Genomic DNA, 19,602 nt, shown 5'->3' with positions numbered 1-19,602 from the left:
TGTTAATTTCAAATTAAAGTAATAAAACATATTTTTAGTTATTTATCTAAGCACGTAAGCAGTTGCACTTCTTGAGCGTCATATATATTTTTTCATGTATTGAATGTATTAAGTAAATACTACAAATAGATTATATGTTACGTCGGCGTGTGCAACTCCGTCCGATCCTACATCTATTTTCCCAAAAGCGCCAAAAGAAGTTTAACTTCAAAAATATTGCTGATTTTTGGAGTAAGCTATGAGACAATTATTCATATTTTGTGTATAGTCACTGTGGATTTTTGCCACACGATTTTTATTCCAAAGATGATTTTTGTAAACGCCAAAAAGTACATATAACTCTGGGTACATATGACAATTTTTTTGGCAAACCATTATAAAATATTATATTATGTAATAACTACTACTATATTTTTACTCTATATTCAAACAGAAATTGGCAACTGAAACTTATAATTGAATTACCGAAATATCTCCAGATTATTGTTGTTGCTGTTTATTTTATTCAATAAGGAAACCAAATTTCGCTTTGAACAGTCGCCCCCGTAATGCCTTCAGAATTATTATCGGTTCGACCAGAGCTCGTTTGTTTATGTTTCTCGCAAATTAATTTGCATTTCCTATTAGTTGGCGACTAGAGTTGCTTAATTTCGATATTGCTCTTTCTTGAAAACAGACTTGCTGGTCAAACTCATTTACTTAATTAATTCCTTGACGTCGCTTTTGATTATAATCATGTTGTTTGTTTTTGTATATGACTTGAGTAAATAGTCGGTTGAGTTGATATCATGTCAGCTATGATGTTGTTATATTTTTTAACATTGTATGTTGGAATATAGCAAAAACCCAAGCCTCTCATAGTGTATAATATTCAAGTAGGTTGTATATGATAAAGCTGGCAGCTGAAAAACATATATTTTACTTCTTCTGATTTGTCATTCTTGTCAATGATTCGATATAATAAAAAGTATCTTTTTGGAGTGAATTTTATTTTATTATAATTCATAGATTATTTTCTCGTTCTCCTGTGGCCATTTCCCAACATTGTATAATCCGCACCAATCTGCTGGTCCGCTTTGAAGTTGTTGCGCGCAGGTTTAGTTAGCATATACTCCGTAACATAAGGGCACACTTAGCTATGTACCCGTGGGCGAGAGCGGGCAGTGGACGGGTACCGAGAGGGTCCCGTTTTTTCTTCATCCCACTAATATCTGCAATTTGCTATTGCGACGCGACTCGTTTCTATATTCGGAGGGGACTAGCAATTTGGCGCGGGCTATACATCAGTTACAATTCATTTGGAATAGGGGTTTCACGTGAAGCCGATCGCGATGCGTTGCAAGTCCTGAGGACTAAGATGATCGCCACATATGTAAGTCATCCAGCACCCACACATTACAACCAATGCGTAAGAACAGCTTCAAGCTAGAAATAGTAGTGGTGATGATAATACCTCCATAGTCAAACCACACTCGTTTTACCACCTTTCAAGTGTAATCTCGTTACCTACTTTAGAATATAATATAAACATATATGTAAAATATTTTAAAGATTAAAATGTACAACTCGAGAGAATATAATTGGTAATACGTATACCTCTAGAGAGGGAAAGTAATTAGTTATCATAAATATCATTAATTACATTCTCTAAGCAACATCGACCGCGGTCGGGAATCGGCCAGTGTCACTTGACATGTTAATGCCACTTGTTTCTTATTTTTATAAAAAACGAGCTTTTGCCCGCGGCTTCGCTCGCGTTACGATTTTCATCCTCTATTTTATCCCCTTGGGGGTAGAATTGATTAAAAATTCTTTCTTAGCGGATGCCTACGTCATAACATCTACCTGCATGCCAAATTTCAGCCCGATCCGTCCAGTGGTTTGGGCTGTGCGTTGATAGATCACTATGTCAGTCAGTCACCTTTGAGTCATATATATTTAGATATAATAATATCACAAGTAGCACGTGCCCTTTTTATAATATAAAGTAGCAAAACAATGTTACACATGAAGTAAATGGCCACTGTCGCCCATGGACATCTATAGTCAACCCCAGATAGGATTAAAGTCCTATCTGAAGTCGACGACAGATGCTTTGCTTACCTCTTAAACAGTTGTAACTCCTCTTATAATTGTATCTCTCACCACAACATGCCACCTTATCCTTTTACTATATCAGAAAGTAATACGCCTGCCAGTAACATCATAGCACCGTTTGTCATAAAAATAAGTGATCGCATACCAATAAATTTCGATAACAAAAGTAAACGCCGCGATTTCAATATGCGTTCAAAAGACACGATATTACATTTAATATAATATGAGCGCGTCCCGAGAAGCCAATATAATATAACACAATGTAAACACGTAGCAGCTACGAAGCCGCAACCTTACCGGAATCATTTTACATTACATTGAACTAAATCCTTGTACATTCAAAAACATTGCCACAGCTTTTCCGTACGAGGGAACAATAATCTTTATGTCATAATAAAGGGAGAATACGTAATTAAACAAATAAATAACGTGAAAGTAACCTAAAATAGGTTCGTGTTGATTTATATAAATGTCGCGAAATTGCAACTAGTGCCTTGCAAGGTTTGACCTGTTTTATAGCAAAAAAAAGTCTAACCTCAATCTATGTAGCGATTTAATTAAATGTGTGAATATTGCAGTCCAACTGTGAAATAAGTTCAAATACGATATCTTCACATGGAGTTTAATTAATTTTAGGACAATCATTAAAATACTGCTTTTGCATAAATAACTTGCTACACTGTCGCAACCAGTTTATAGTTCACTTTTTAGTTAACGCCTTAGATGACGGTGAAATTAGAAAAACTTTAAAAAAATGTTAAAACATCTATTTTGGTTTTTGATCTTTTATGATAGTACGCGCTTATACGCTGTAGGTATGTTTATTTGTGCATAAAAATATAGATCTACCTCCTCATTACTGTAAAAGTATGTAAAATATAGTGTATCGGCAGATTGGGAACCAAACTGATCCGACACGTTGAGAATTCCAGGTTAGACCTTGGGCCAACCAGACATCCAAATGAAATTACTAGTAGAACGCTGTTTCACGCCTCGGTATCGTTCTACTTTGGCATCCATGACACAAAGACTCCTAAAATACGACTCCCGAAAACGTCTACAAAAGTATACTCTCAATTCCAGCGGGTGCGACGACGTGCAGCGTTCGCTGGAGCTGCTGGACCAGGTGCTGAGCGAGTACGACGAGGGCGAGCCGCGGTCGCTGGAGGCGCGCGCGCTGCCCGCCACGCCGGCGACGCCCGCCACGCCCGCCACCCCCGCCACCGACGACGACTCGCCGCTCGCCGGACACACCTCGGAGGACGATGGATACATGAGCATGAACGGCAGAAGGTAAGCACAGTCTGAAAGTGTGGTTGGGAATTAAGTTTTAAAGGTGGTAAACTCTTTGTGGTTCGACTCCGACGGCACCAACGCCACACCTATTTTTACCTCATAACAGCATGTTAAACACTCCAGTATTCTGGTGTGAAGGGAGTGGTAACGGAGACATACTTTCCCGAGGCGTTCCAGCTTAGTACCTCAGGGGTAGCGGCGCATCTTTTGCCGACCTCAGGTAGAAATATCTAATCCTACCTGAGGTTGATTACACATGTCCATAGGCAATAGTCACTTACCATGAGGTGGACTGCATGCTCGTTTGCTACTCCTACATTGTAAAAAAAACACGTAAATATCATCTAAAATGATCGCCACGTCCGTCACCGTTGATTCGCCGCTCGCCGGACACACCTCGGAGGACGTTGGATACGTGAGCATGAACGTAACCAAGGTGACCAAAGTCTGTACGTAAGAATCGGAAATAGGTTTCGTTAAAGAATTTCCAGTACTGCAACATGAAAGGCCTTTAGCAGTAGATGTGCTAATGTGGTTATAAAGTAAACGTGAACGTCTGAAATGCTCGCTTCTGTTCATACTCTGAGAACGATGATTACAGTCTTCTGTATTATTCTTAAAAACAGCAGAAAATAAGTGTTACCTACATTAAAGCTTCCGTTGATAAAAAACCTCGCTGGTTGCCAAAAGGCTGAAAAATATTTCCTTATTAGAATTTAACGAATCCGAATCCGAAAAATGATCCTGAAAGGTAATGGAATGGGTTAACCGTGGTGGTAATATTGCCACACTTATTCCTAACGTGAAGTAGTTCTTGTGTTTGGGTGAAGAGTATGGATGCCGGCTGACTTACACATTATGAGACCATTTTACTCTTCAGGAGTTGCGACGCAACTGTGATCATCTTCGGGTATAATGTCCGTTCTATATGGAATCAGTTATAGCGTCCTTGGGCGCGTGTGTCCACTTATCATTAGTTGGGTTGCAAACTCGTTTGTTACTTCAATATAAAAAAGGATACGTTAAATAATACCTACAATATCCTTATTCAGTCAAATAATCCTTAGCTTAATCTTCGGAAATTCGCTATTCAAGGGGTTCCAAGACGTCCGGTATTCGGCCGCAAAATCAGATATTTGCGGAACCCAGATGCTCGGACTTATCCGGCAGTTATGTCCGGTTGGACAAGGTATTTTACGATTGTATAAGAGGATATTTAATTTTTTTATAAGAACTACCGTGAAATATTCTGCTTAAAATGCACTAAGTATTCTAGCAAGCAAAGTGACAAAAGTATCAGTAGAAATAATCGCTTATTTAAGTGATGAACCAAAAAAAATGACTAATTTTGTAACTCATTCAACCTATTATTTTTGGCATATTATTTCAAAGCTTAGGGCACCATTGCTTAGGGCGTTTCGTAACGAGTGAGTAGGTGTGAAAGATCAAAATATGCTCGAAGCAAGCCGAATATCTAACACCCACATGAACATTAAAAATGAAAGACTTTGTCCAAGTCCTCCTCCGCTTAATTTATTTTGTACTTTGGTATTATGTACCTAATTATAAAACAGTTGTAACAGACGAGTTACAAATGTTAATCCTGTTTTAGATCTATACATTAATTAAATCTAAAACGCTTAATTTGAAGTTGTAACTATGCCGTTGATCTTAGGAGATACAGTTTTTTTTTATGAAATGTTTCAACATTCCAGAGCGAAGTTCGCGCTGGGATTCCGACCGACGGAGGAACGCGAGGAACCCTCGCCGCCGGACCCGCCGTCTCCGCACTCGCCACCTCCTCCCGAAGAGGCCCAGCGAATCATCTCCACTTTACTGCCCAAGTAAGCTTGTTTCCTTTTTATAAAAAGCGTTGGTATGATGTGGGTATGAAATGAAAGAGTTTTCTGGGAAAAATACAAAAAGGTTAGTTTCAATTGATAAAAAGTAATTATTTACATTTGCATGTTCACATCACTTTTTCCATTAAAATTACAACTTTGATGAATTTTAAAGCCATTGTAATTTTTGCATAGATAGGTAAGTATCATTACAAACTGTAAAACTTGCATAACAGTTTATTGTTAACTTTTATTTAAAGTAACATTTATACATTACATCCCATCCTATCTACGTATAGTAATTTTTAACATCAACCTTCATGGTAACTTCATAATATCATATCATATGAAAGTGGTAGAACCCTTTGTGGTTCAACTCCGGCGGCACCACCGCCACGCCTATTTCTGCCTAATAACAGCAGTGTTAGGCGCTGCCGTGTTCCGTTTTGTAGGGTGTGTTAAGGGAGACATACTTTTCCGAGGCGTTCCAGCTTAGTCCTCATGGGTAGCGGCGCATCTGTGGCCGACCTCAGGTAGGAATATCTAATCCTATCTAGGGTTGATTACAGATATCCATGGGCGACAGTAGCCACTTACCATCAGGTGGACTGCGTGCTCGTCTGTTACTCCTATATTATAAAAAAGAATTGTAAATAGGTACTTAACAAAAAATAATGTTACAAAAACCTACAAGGGCAAAATGCAATTTATTATTAACTTGTTTTACAATGTCTTAAATACTTACATTTTGATTTTCAGAGTGTCCCCCGCGAATTCGGCGAAACGCACTCCTTCAATCGACCACCGAGAGGCGGAGGAACGATTGGACTCTATTATAAGCGTTAACGGAATCACTACTGCCACCCAAACCACATTCGTAAGTATTTCGGATTATAAAATATTTTCTAGACCAAACTTTAAAGCGATTGTATAATAATTACATTTACATCTTTTTCTTCTTCGGTCTTTAAGATTTTTGGTAAAAGTCCCGTGTTCACGAGAAAAAAATAAATATCGGACAACTTGTAAGCAACTTTACTGCGATTGTAATTAGCTTCGTACTTGTTTCACTAAAGTTTAAAACTTATTTGCTAAACATAGCTATCACACAAAATGCTTGTACAGACAGAACTAAAATTTAAATCATAATTATGTATAATTAACATTTTCAGCCCAAAACAAGGCATCAGCGTCCATTCGGTTGGGAGAAAGACAACGACGCCAATGGTTTTCAACTGCAACAACCGCCAGTGCCTCCGTACAAGTTCTCGTCCTTGCAGCACGGCGCGCGGCCGCCGCAGCAGGAGGTGACCTCCGCTTGGCTCCCCCCGCGCAACGCGCCCGGCCTCAAGAAGTCCCCCAGTGTCGAAACCCCACCCGTGTTCCCCTTCATGGGCTTCTCCAGCGAATTCAGTGACAAACCGTACAATGAACATCCCGTCACGATATACCCCGGACCGAACATACAATACAATAGACAATCACATTCACCCACGTACAACGTTCAGAAGATTTCACCGTTGAACAGCAAGGGTGACAGAAAGTCTACCAAGCGCGACAGCAGGTCCGACGGGGAAATGCTATCGCCGAAGGGCAGACTGCCTCCGCGGACTCTCGCCGGTTCTATGGAGAGACATAGAGAAGTGTGTAGAGGATCCTCGGAGGACATAATGGAGAGCTGTAAGAGGAGAGGTTCGAGTAAGAGCAACGACGAAGACCACTTTTCGGATGATTCCTTGGAAGAGTCATTCCCACCGCCGCCGCCCACTGTTACTACGCCTTCGAAACGCAATTCCATAGCTTGGGAAGTGTCTCTCGATGGTGACGATCCTCTACTAACTCCAGGTAGCACAAAGGTATGAACATCATTATCATATTTTTCATTTATCATTTTTCATTTGACATTGAGACAGGTGTCTGGTATTTTTCCATGGGTATGAATCAGAATGAACCAACTTCAATTGATTAAATTTATTTTTGATGGAAATTTAGAACAGCACGTATAATGAAGGCAACAAATTGTCTTGATATGTACTCGTATTTATTACGAGTACTTTCGTTTTAAACTAACGGTCAAACAATTAAGTTAGAACTATAAAATTATTGAGAGATATTGTACAATTAATTTCAGGTAATAGGAAGACGGAGAAGAAAATCAGGAGACCAATCTCATTCCAGCACAAGTTCTATACCTCAGCGCGTAGACGACGACTGGGGCGAGGAATACTGGCCGCCTCCTCCTCCGTTGTCGCAATGTGAACCTCTCGCATCACCTGGCTCCGATGCCGAGCCAGAGCTCCGACGTCCACAAGACTTTGCTTCGGGCACTTATGTCATACGCAAAGGCAAAAATAGAAACAAGTTGCCAAGCTTTAACAAAAATGCAAACAAAGCAAACACAAATAACATGATACAAACCCACAGCCTGAACAGAAGCACTGACAAATCAATAGATGGTTCCAGTATATCAATAAGTGGGTCCGGATCGGTCGGTTCCTATAACTCTAGACCGAGTTCCGATTTGAGTTTACCTCAATCGCGATATAGTGCGGACTTAAACTCCAGGTTAAGCCGTGAACTAAATACGCCAAATTCTAGATATAGTATAGATCTCTGCACACCGAATTCTAGACTTAGTAAGGAAATGACGTCGCCGAAATCGAGGCTAAGTCTAGACCTAAATAATGGCCAAGATAGATACATCAACCCCGATTATTTCGGTCATAGTCCTAAAAGTAGAAAAAATTCTAGCGATAAGAATGTTATTACACCTAAAACCGTTATACAAAATAAGTTATCTCCACAAAATAGGTTCACAGATTTCAAAAAGTATTCTTCTACATTTGATAATATACAGTCACTAATAAAGGAAGGCAAAGTTGAAGAAACTCCGCAAACAGAGTGTACTGAAACCGTGAATGAACTTGCAACCGTTCCACCTAACATGGTACGCGTGATTTCATTGCCTGCCCTCGGAGCCGAAGGTGAAAACAACAGTGCCAGTCGTCAAGGCCTTATCACCACTGTTGAGGAGGAGGAAGACCAGGAAAGCGGAGAACCTGGCTCCAGCGGAGATACCTCACCTCTTCGTAAAATTGAAAATAATATTAGCGCTATATTAAGTCAAGGTCGGGACCAAAAACATTTTACCCCATATTTACCTAAAGACTGGAATATCCATAAGGATGAATACTGTGATGAAATATCTAAGGAAATATTAGAAAACAGTTTCCGCTATAGTTCTAGGGAGAAACAAAAGCGACACGACATTCAGAAATCATCGAGTCACAACGAGATACAGAATCAGCGGTCGATAGAGCGTCGTGACCGTTCTTCGGGTAGACGGTCGAACAGTATGCACAAGTCGACCAGCGCAAAGGATGTTCCTGTTGGCCTAATGCGGCAACCGTCTTCATCAGACTCTGCCGTATCCAGCGGCGGAGATTTCCCGCTGAATGTACAAATAGTTGAACATTCTTACAGACACAATCAGTTGCCTCCGTCGCCGAATTTGGGTCACGAAATGGGTCCACTTCCACAGACACCCGAATCGCCCAAGTTCCCACCTCTGCCGCCTTCACCCGTCCAAGAAGTAGAAGATGAGTACACAGAAATAATGCAACCCACAGAGAAACGTCATCATAAAAAAGCTGACACTCTACCCACCCCTACTATGGAGTCCAGAAGAAGGTATAAATTGTCTTGTGATTATCACTACCATAGATTAGTAAAGATTACTCACTCTTAACAAGAAAATGTACCCAGTTTTGAGAATTGAAATAGTTGCGTAAAAAAGTTTTGCCACGTCTCCGTGCTAAAATGACCCTAAAATATTTGAAATAATTATTTATTTATTATGTAAATTACGCAGTATTAGTTATTTATTCGTAAATGTTCTCTAAAATGTTTTTATATGTCAAGAATTCAAAAAAAGAACTTACTAATAAGCCGTTTGTGGCTTCATTCAATTTCAAGGCGGCGAAGTATCTTTACTAATCTATGATCACTACCTTTAATTTAATTTGCCTTGTTAGTTTGCATGTATGGTTGGGTTAAATCTTGCAACTGGATTTTAAATTAATTAATCTATTGATTCTGTTAATATTTGCATATAGGTTGGGTTTGGAAGGTATTCTAAATCCAATATGACGAATGCGCCAATGTAGCCAATTATTTTTATGCGCCCCCTATAATATACATATCAAATTTAAAGGTCTCTTTACAAAAATACGAGAAACAAAACGATGTTACTAAACATTTTTTTTTAAATATAAGTAATGATATCTTCTCCAATTTTTCACCTTTGTAATGATTACTAATCTCATATCATTTTAGGCCATCAGAACCCGTACCACCAGTACCACCCCACCGTGACACCACCAATAGCCTTAAAACGCGATCCATGGAAACAAGCTACAATAAGAATAGAAGAAGCAACACATTCAAGAGTGGATCAACGGACCGAAGGACTTTACCTACAGGTATGAATAAAAATAATGTCATTTTCATTTTCAGATTCTTCTCAGGTATGATGCCCATTCGAAAAGAATCATTAATATGTACGATGGCCTTTTTGATTATATTATCTGAGAGATAGTATTATTTCTGAGAAAACAAAAATAAATAATTGTATTATTATATACTTGGGGTCCAAATAAAATGTCATGAAAGGATTGTAGTAACGCATATTTTATAGACACATTGTTAGCTGTACCTATAGCAAAACATAAAGTCTAAATAATTAATTTTAATTTATATGAAATGACTTAAGGTTAAGTAACCGCCCCAAATTGAACTGCCTAAAGCTAAAACTGATGAAGCGGTTTTTAACTGCTCCCGCGTTTGGTCGCAGAACAGCTGTTTACTTTAAAAACTCAAGAGATCACAGTTATTTCCATATAACCGCCGCTGTTTCTAAAGCATACGTAAACTTTGTGAGAAAAAGTATAGTTACACAATATACATACCAAGAAACCGCGCAAATGGATACACTCTATTCGCTCAGTACTTACCAGTCTATGTAGCGGAAATAGCATGCACGAAACTGAAAAACTATCTTTATTCAAATTCTACCTATGCAGTGCGTTCGAAAATCTAAAAGTTAAAAAATATATATGTAAAAACAAGTTACATTCACTCCATATTCTACGCGTTTTATGATCTCGATATCGACTCGATCTCGATCGCGACAGGTGCGTCTGAAAACCGCTGTAAGAACTAAATTACTATTTGAATATTGTACCAAAATAGTCCTAGAATCCTGTTTATTTTTCTTTTTTATTATAATATAAGAGCAGCGGACGAGCATGCAGTCTACCTGTTGGTAAGTGGCTACTGCCGCCCATGAACATCTGTCATCAATCCCAGATAAGATTATTATCCGGGGTCAGCCACAGATGCGCCGCTTCCCCTGAAGATTAAGCTAGTATGCCTCGGAAAAATATGTCTCCCTTACCACAACTTTCAAACCAGAACACATTAGTTCTTAATACTGCTATAATGAGGCTCAAATATGTGTGGCGGTGGTGCTGCCGAGAAGAACCACACAGGTCTTGGTAGAGCCCTGTGTGGTTCGACCTTTAAATACACATATAAACAATGTGTATGAAGGTGGTAGAACCCAATAATGTATGGACCACATTGCTCTTCAAACATAATGTAACTTTTTTATATTTTTTTCACTTACGAGGAGGAAATCTAAAAAAGGTACCCGACGCCGTAGGGAGCAACTCCGGGTTATGTGGGATTATTACCGCACTAAAACCCTCCACCTGGTGTTTCCGATGATATACATACTGGCATCCTTCCTGGGGTTGCTTGTTGGGGGATCGAGCTCCCACTCTTGCCGCCCGCAACCCCGGAAGCCCCGTTTTAGTCGCCTCTTACGACAGGCAGGGGATACCGTAGCCCTATTCTAGTCCCGGGACTACAGGGACAAAACACAATGTCATCGTCATCATCAACCCATTATTGTCCCCTCTAGCGGCTTGAGGGGGAACGGAAGGGCGATCCGCTCCGGGCCTCCGATCCTGGGGGTCCTCCACACACAGTTGCTAAAAAAAGGTCATCAGAACCAAACAATCTATGAAACTGTACGACAATCACTCAGCGACAAAAAAGTTCACCGAATCACAGCGAATAATTCTATGACACATTTATCATTTTGTAAAATCAAATAAATTTTCTACAATTTGGGGGGCTTCCATTCAACTTTCCGCGCCAGGCCTCCGACGACCTTAGTCCGCCACTGATTGTCCCACTGCTGGACACGGGTCTCCTCTCAGAATGAGAAGGACAAAACATAATGTACCTAATGCACTTAACCCTACCATAATGTACTTAACCCTCAGACATGGGCACGAACGGCGCTCGGCGGCGCACGCTGCAGCGGCAGCGCGGCGAGGCGGCGCGCGGCCCGCTGCAGACGTCGGCCAGCCTGCCCGAGACGCCGGTGTTCGCGCGCGGCTGCGACGTGCCCCGCACGCCGCCGCGCAACTCCACCGGCCCGCCGCGGAACAACACTATGAACTCCATACAGTCTATAGGTAAGTATTATAAAATAGGCATGAGCACACCGAGGAACAACACTATGAACTCCATACAGTCTATAGGTAAGTGTTATAAAATAGACACGGGCCCGCTGAGGAACAACACTATGAACTCCATACATTCCTTAGGTAAGTTACCATTGCAACAGATGTAAGCCCGCCGTAGAATAATGTCATGAACTCCATACAGTCCATAGGTGTGTGTTGTAAAAACAGGCATGGGCCTCATTCAGTCTTTAACTTAGTGATACAATCCGTAATACAGTCCTTATACTCTACGTATTACCATTGCGACAGACATGGCCCCACTGAGGGACAACACTATTAACTCCATACAATCTATAGGTGAGTTACGTAGCAGGACAAACATGAGCCCGCCTTGGGCAACATACAGTCTATATGTGAGTTACCATAGAAAGACTTTACCATACATACCATACAAACCATAAGACAGTGTTACCATAATAAGCGGACATTAACTCGCCGAAGAACATTACTATGAATTCCATAAATTACTATAGCAGGACCAACATGAGCCCGCCGAGGGCAACACTATGTACTACATACACAATCTATAAATGAATTACCATAGCTAGACGGACACAGGCCCGCCGAGGAACAACACTATAACCTCCACACAGTCCTTAAATCAGTGTTACTCATAACACAGCTTCATGAACTTCATACCTTCCATAGTTGATTTTAATATAGCGCGTGTCTTGAAAGGCTGTAGAAACAGTATGGTTCAACCACGGAGGGAACCGCCATACCTAACCTAACGTGAAGGAATTCTTGCGTGGTGGTAAGGTGTACCGAACTGTAAGTAAGTCAAGTATGAGACGTGGCAACGCCACTCCTGAGAGACGAGATGATCAACGCCACAATCTGTTCAGCATAGAATAATATTCAAAAAGGCATTAAAATCAAAAAATCAAGTTAAAATCAAGGCATCAAAAATTTGTAATAAAATAATGGGGGTTGTATTGTTTCTGGGTCGAGTTTGGGCTCGTTTGATTTGTTTTGACTAGAAACTAGGTTATCCAGGGTCAGATAATATGCTAAAAAGTCGCCACATGGGAAATCATTTATTAAACGAGGCTACTTGGCCATATAAAAAATAATTTTAGAAGCTTGTAGCGCAAAGCAAGTCTGGGAAGATTTACAATACCAATTTATTGTAAATCTCCTCGTCCCAGACTAAGTAAGTGTGTAAAAGCTTGTTATCAAAAACATGTGTTATCCTTACTAATATTATAAATCCGAAAGTAACTCTGTCTGTCTGTCTGTCTGTCTGGTTGTCTTTTCTTCACGCCTAAACCACTGAACCGATTTTAATGAAATTTTGTACAAAGATAGTCTGAGACCCGAGAACGGACATAGGATATTTTTTATCCCGGAAGTCCCACGGGAACTAGAGATGGCGATCTAAGATTGATTAATCGGAGAATCGATCTTTTGGACCAAAAAGTCGATTATTTTAATCGATATCCTTACTTAATATTATAAATGCGAAAGTAACTCTGTCTGTCTGTATGTCTCTTCTTCACGCCTAAACCACTGAATCGATTTTTATGAAATTCTGTACAAAGATAGTCTGAGACCCTAGAATGGACATAGGATAGTTTTTATCCCAGATAGCGATCTTAGATCTATTAATCAGAGAATCGATCTTTTTGACGAAAAAAAGTCTATTTTTTTAATCGGTCTCCAGTATCAGTCTCCAGATCCTACCTACGTTTGTGGGTCTTTTGGCATACTCTAAATAACCATGAGTTTAAAAATATCAATTCTTGCAATCGGAGACGGTTGCAACTTTATTTGTTTGTATAGATTTAGTGGGATTTTATTAAGGGTGGCGATTCTTTCCGAAAAAGATCGTTTTTTGAATCGATTCGAATCGAAGTGCAATAAGTCGATTCACAAAAAAATCGAGGTCCTAAGAATCGATTCTATCTTCGATCTTTTTTCGAGGATAGCGAAAAAAAAGGTTATCAGGATCAAACAAATTATGTATCCGTCAGTAAATCCTTACTTCCTTACTAATCCTTACTAATATTATAAATGTGGAAGTAACTCTGTCTGTCTGTGTCTTCTTCGTGGCTAAACCACTGAACCGATTTGAATGGAATTTTGTACAAAGATAGTCTGAGACCCGAGAAAGGATATAGGATAGTTTTTATCCCGGAAATCCCACGGGAACTACAGATGGGATGGCGATCTGAGATCGATTAATCGGAGAATCGATCTTTTGAACCTAAAAATCGATTATTTTAATCGATCTCCAGTGATGGATCGATTCAGTGAGTCGATCTTTCAACCCAGAAGATCGAAATTCGATTTTTTCATAATTTACCTACAGTTACTTTACTTATCCATGTTAGTCGATCATCTATCTATTTATATAAAAATTAATATTTGTCTTTATACATTTTATAAAATCGGAAACTATGCTCAAGAAACATTCGGAAACTATGCTCAAGAAACATTTGATCAAGTGATGATCTTTTGCAAAGTTGTTGTCCAAGAGCCCACGAAGGTTTGGGAGTTGGTAAGACCGACAGATGGCACCACTGTCATTCCAATGAAGGTACGAATTTTCTGTTTTATGTATGTCATATTATATCTTTAAAATGCGGGCGAAGCCGCGGGCACCACTAGTTTATTATATTTAATAGTAGACTATTTTTGTCTAATGTAAATCTGTTTAAATAGTTTTTAATAGTGACATACTTAAAATGTTCTCAATATGACGTGTGTTACCTACAATACCACCTGCTACAATACCAACACATGAAAGAATATGCCACGAATATGTTATAGGTACCACACAACAAAGAACTTAATTCCAGAAAAATATGTATATTGAACTATTAAATATTACACGGATCGTTTATAAATATAGCTGGTTATAATTCCGTCCGTTTTACTTATTATATCTACACTAATATTATAAAGAGGAAAACTTTGTTTGTTGGTTTGGTTGTAATGAATAGGCTCAAAAACTCCTGGACCGATTTTAAAAATTATTTCACCATTCGTAAACTACATTATCCACGAGTAACATAGGCTATATTTTATATGAAATATATCTGATAAATAGATTTTGAGGCGTTAGTTATTAATAAATTTGTTTATGTTATTTTTGGTACAGGAAGCAGTGCAACATTAGGTGGTTACGGACGGGGTTCTGTGATGGGGACGTCAGGAGTATGCACCGGGGCAGACTTGTTGCGGCTCGGAGGTCCACCGCGCGGCTGGTATCCACGACAAAGACACAGGTTAATATACTTTACACTAGTATACGTAGTAATTTAATATTAATTTCAATGAAATGAGCATAAACATTTCAGAATTCTTAATTTTAATGCTCATTAAGGGCATAAACGTCTTAAAGTTGTTATGGCTAATTAATACACGGACAAGTGACGAATAACTAACAAGTCTCTATTTCAGCAGGCATGTAATGTTTTGTCTATGTAATGTACATAATATAAAGAAAAAGCTTATGACTTACAAAATTTTCAGATTCATATTTTAACTCAAGTTTTGACGGTAACCACCTTGCTCTTGAAAAATCACGTAATGTATAAGTATTCCAGCATAAAATAAATGTATTTCGATTTTATGTACTTAATAAAGTTATTCCTGATAGCTGATATTACACATGTCGATGAGCACCTGTAATGACCTAACTAATTAGGCAAGAGAGGCAGCATAACATTTGGCTTCATACATTAGTCATATTCCTCAATATTCACAGGATGGGTACACCATTTGAAGGTAGTAGAACCCATTGTGGTTCGACTCCGGCGTCAGTCTGAAGGTGGTAGAACCCATTGTGGTTCGACTACGGCGGCACCACCGCCACACCTATTTAATTTACCTAATAACAGCAGTGTTAGGCGCTGTTGTGTTCTGGTTTGAAGGGTGTGGTAAGGGAGACATACTTTTCCGAGGCGTTCCAGATTAGTCCTCAGGGGTAGCGGCGCATCTGTGGCCGACCTCAGGTAGGAATATCTAATCCTGTCTGGGATTGATTACAGATGTCCATGGGCGGCAGTAGCCACTTACCATCAGGTGGACTGCATGCTCGTCTGCTACTCCTATATTATTGAAAAAAAAATAGTAGAACCCCTTGTACTCGTAGTTATACTACAGAGGCACCATCGCCACACACACTTTGCGTAATAGCAGCAGTTATGAGGTGCTGTGTTCCGGTTTAACGCAGCCGAGGTGTTGCAACTTATTCCCCAGGAATTCCAACAGATCTGTGATCGACCTCTGGTAGAACTCTACTTCCCTGTGGTACATTACAAAAGTCCATGGGCGGCAGTAACCACTTACCATCAGGTGGACATTTGCTACATATATAGTAAAAATTAAATATACAGGGCCATCGCCAAAGGGCTGATGTTATTGATCTAAAGTTATCGCATTCATAGAGCCTATGTCGTTATGATTAACCCGATAATACTTATCATTGCGTTACGTCAATAAACTTTGTAGCTTTGTTTGACTATTTATTATCAATTATGTGCTATTAGCTAATGGATTCGCCTATTATGATTAGGATTGAGGTCAATCCATTACCAAGTGATTGTATCACTTGGTAATGGATTGACCTCAATCCTTTGGAACTCAATTTATTATGTATTAAAATCAGTAATATAGCATGTTTAGTAACACAATGATACATCTAATGTTGATGATGATGGATATTCCATACTTGGACCACCAAGCACTGGTCCAAGGAGTCTTATGTAAAATCGATCATAATGGATATCTGTAAAAGTTTTATAATTCAACACTACGTTTTTACGACCATTGTCTTTTACTTTAACTGTTCTACGAGAATATAAAATGTATAACCAGTGTCATTGCTAAGGACTGGATAAGGAGAAGGTAAAACACTGATAACCGAATGGTTAAAAACTCGGCCTCTCAATCTTTCTGAGGTTTTTTGGTTAACTTTGAAGTTATGTGCCTTTTATATAATAAATTAATAATCTATTGCTTAGACAATGAAGGAACAAATCGTAATAAAAAGCATGCCTGAGATGTTTTTTTAAAAGTTCTGAGGGATTTGTGAAGTCTACCGATTCGCCGAAAACCTCTTATTGTGAGAGGAGATCCTGCCCAGCTATGGGACAGTAATGGATTGACGACGATGCAAATATAAATTAAGTACTTACTCTTAATAAAGGACAAGCTAAAACAATCTTAAGTTGTAAAAACTAAGTAATTATTATACGTTCTGAAGACCACAATATTCAAATCTATCTCAAACAAAATTCAAGACCTAAATCTTATGACTGCTGCTACTGCTGCTGCTAATACTAAAATTAATAAAACTGTATTTTTACACTTTTATACATATTCTATTTTGTCACCAGGCCCGCTTCAACGGAACACCTGGACAGGATAACAGCGTCGTCGAAGATGGCAGCTGACCACCCCGCTCCGTGGGAAGGTTCCGGCGCCCGCAAGCCACTCACCCTTCCGCCCAACTTGACACCCAAGTTCTTCCAGAAGTCACCCCGAGAGGCCTTGCGAAGAGTCACCAGCTTGTTAATACGGAAAGGTAAGTCTAAATATTTAACTTAACTAAATTACTTACGGAACAAGAACAACATTAATACTTACATCCCTTTACAAACTTTTATTTAACTTGCCTTGTTGGTTAGTATTTGCGGGTCAAATTTTATAACTGATTTCAAATCCAGTTAATTAACTTTAACAGATTAAATTTTGCTTGCTCGTTTGTTTGGATGACAATGCATCATTCGCTTCGTGACGGTATTTTAAGTTCAATATGACGCCCCAATTTGGCGGACCAATGATTTTTAATGCACCACTAATATATGAGATAATGGGTCGCGATATAAATTAGATTTTATGTTGACGAAGGGTTGTAACAAGTAAATTATGTTCTTAAAATAAAATAATCATAGGCCTTATTTTACAGCCAATCTTCTTCGAAATAGTAATTAGTTTGAACACAGTAACACGCAACACTCAATGAAATTAATTTTACGCATTAAGTAACTAAGTACTTAATTTACCGACATTACAGACTACATTTAGGTTGATGAAATTCCGAGGAATAGGTAGGTATATTGAGTAGACCTTAATAATAACATTCTAAGTGTTTTCACACATATGACGACTAAATGCGTCAATAATACACGCTCTGTTATTATTTATTATAGCAGTATTCTTCATTCTTCACAAGGTATTAAAGGTACGTAAGAAACATTGAGTAGAACACTAACGCCCATTTTTAATGATAATTAATCTGTACAATGTTTTGCATACCAAAGATCTACAATTTCTGCTTTTTAGATAATGCAAAATTTCGATCTTTTGTAGACAGAAAAGGCTAGATTAATTATGTCATTTATAATGGAAGTTAAAACACACACTGTTGGACATCGAACATTTCATGCAAATGGTTTATAACATCATATGACACTCAACAATAAATGGAAGCTCTCATTGAATGTTTAAGTGCTGAAATTAAAAAAATCATAATCATTAAAGTAAATACAAATAATACAAATAATATATATGGTCTGGTAAACTTTGGTATAATCGAATCATTTAATGTTATTTAAATTCCTCAACTGAATTCCAATTTGTTTTTAACAATTACCTATCAGGTCACGACTAACATGTAATATTTTTACGTGAAGCTATTTATTATACACATAATGGTAAAACATGCGCATGAAGTCCAACTTAAGTAAGCGACTGCCGTCTATAGTCATTTGTAGTCTCCCCAGACATGATTTATGTTTCTAAATTTACCATAGACGCGTTCCTTCCCGAGGACTAAATTGGAATGTTTATTATAAGGGTCTCTCCCAAAAACACACCCTTCAAACTAAAACACAGACGCGCTTAACACTCTTGTCATAAGGAAGAAATAGGTATGGACCACCAGGGCCACAACCACAAAGGACTCTACCGTCTCAAAATTACCCTATAGATTATAGATCATAGGAGCTTTAACTAATTTCTATTTCATTCAACTACATAACTCGCAGTGAATATGTTGCTAAGTAACAGTTACATTTTTCTCCAGTAAAAGGCGGTTAAAAATCGCGTGTTTCAGGTTTCATTAAGCAACAAGGTTGCCTCAAATCGTAAATTTTTCTCTAACAAGCGCAGAGATAACCATCGGGTATTTGAAGATTGTGCTAGCACAAAGTATATATTGGTATACCTACTCATATATTATCAGATTTTATTATGTAGACTCATGTTATTACAGCTGCGAAAATTTTTTGGAACATATGGTTTTCATAAATTAAAAAAAAACTGTTTTAACTAGGCCATAGATAAATAACGATATGCCTAATCATGATGAAAAATAATTTCATGACGACGTACTGACGGATTCGATCCTATAATCCAATTATATACATTATTGACTTTTAAAATTTATTTATTTTCCCTCAAATTTATACTTACGTATAGGAAATAATGTTGTTCTTTACCTTCTCCTACTGTCATTTATTACACGATATGGTATTTCATCTATAGCACCTTTTTTTGGTTAACGAGGGGGAAACCTTCAAAAGGTACCCGGTACCGTGAGAGCGACACAGGGTTATGTGGGATTCTTACCGCATTAAAACTCCCTGGACTCCGGGATCTCCAACGGAACGCAACCGGAGTCCTCTGAACGCGTTGCCCCTTCGGGCTCCGCCTAGGTGAGCTTCAAGACTCGCTACACCGTCTGGTGTTGACGACGGTATGCGACCACACACATCGCCGTCCTTCCCGGAGTTGTTTGCCGGACGGCTCGACCTCCCAAT

At 38.8% G+C, this 19,602-nt stretch overlaps 1 protein-coding gene across 1 annotated transcript in view; it reads left to right on the top strand.

Moving 5' to 3' along the window:
• The window catches only part of LOC140748014 (uncharacterized), a 204,348-nt gene that overhangs the window by 148,327 nt on the left and 36,419 nt on the right, over positions 1 to 19,602 (top strand). Inside the window, exons 5-13 of the mRNA XM_073080696.1 lie at positions 3,181 to 3,390; positions 5,109 to 5,237; positions 5,994 to 6,111; positions 6,407 to 7,090; positions 7,366 to 8,924; positions 9,570 to 9,715; positions 11,585 to 11,779; positions 14,934 to 15,060; positions 17,176 to 17,363. Coding sequence (XP_072936797.1) covers positions 3,181 to 3,390; positions 5,109 to 5,237; positions 5,994 to 6,111; positions 6,407 to 7,090; positions 7,366 to 8,924; positions 9,570 to 9,715; positions 11,585 to 11,779; positions 14,934 to 15,060; positions 17,176 to 17,363 — 3,356 coding nt within the window. The remainder of the gene's footprint in view (positions 1 to 3,180; positions 3,391 to 5,108; positions 5,238 to 5,993; positions 6,112 to 6,406; positions 7,091 to 7,365; positions 8,925 to 9,569; positions 9,716 to 11,584; positions 11,780 to 14,933; positions 15,061 to 17,175; positions 17,364 to 19,602) is intronic.

This window comes from Epargyreus clarus, unplaced genomic scaffold, assembly GCF_041222505.1.
Source record: "Epargyreus clarus isolate Ecla_fem2 unplaced genomic scaffold, WU_Ecla_fem_2.2 ptg000015l, whole genome shotgun sequence".
NCBI lineage: Eukaryota > Metazoa > Arthropoda > Insecta > Lepidoptera > Hesperiidae > Epargyreus > Epargyreus clarus.
This window is presented reverse-complemented; position numbering and strand designations above follow the sequence as displayed.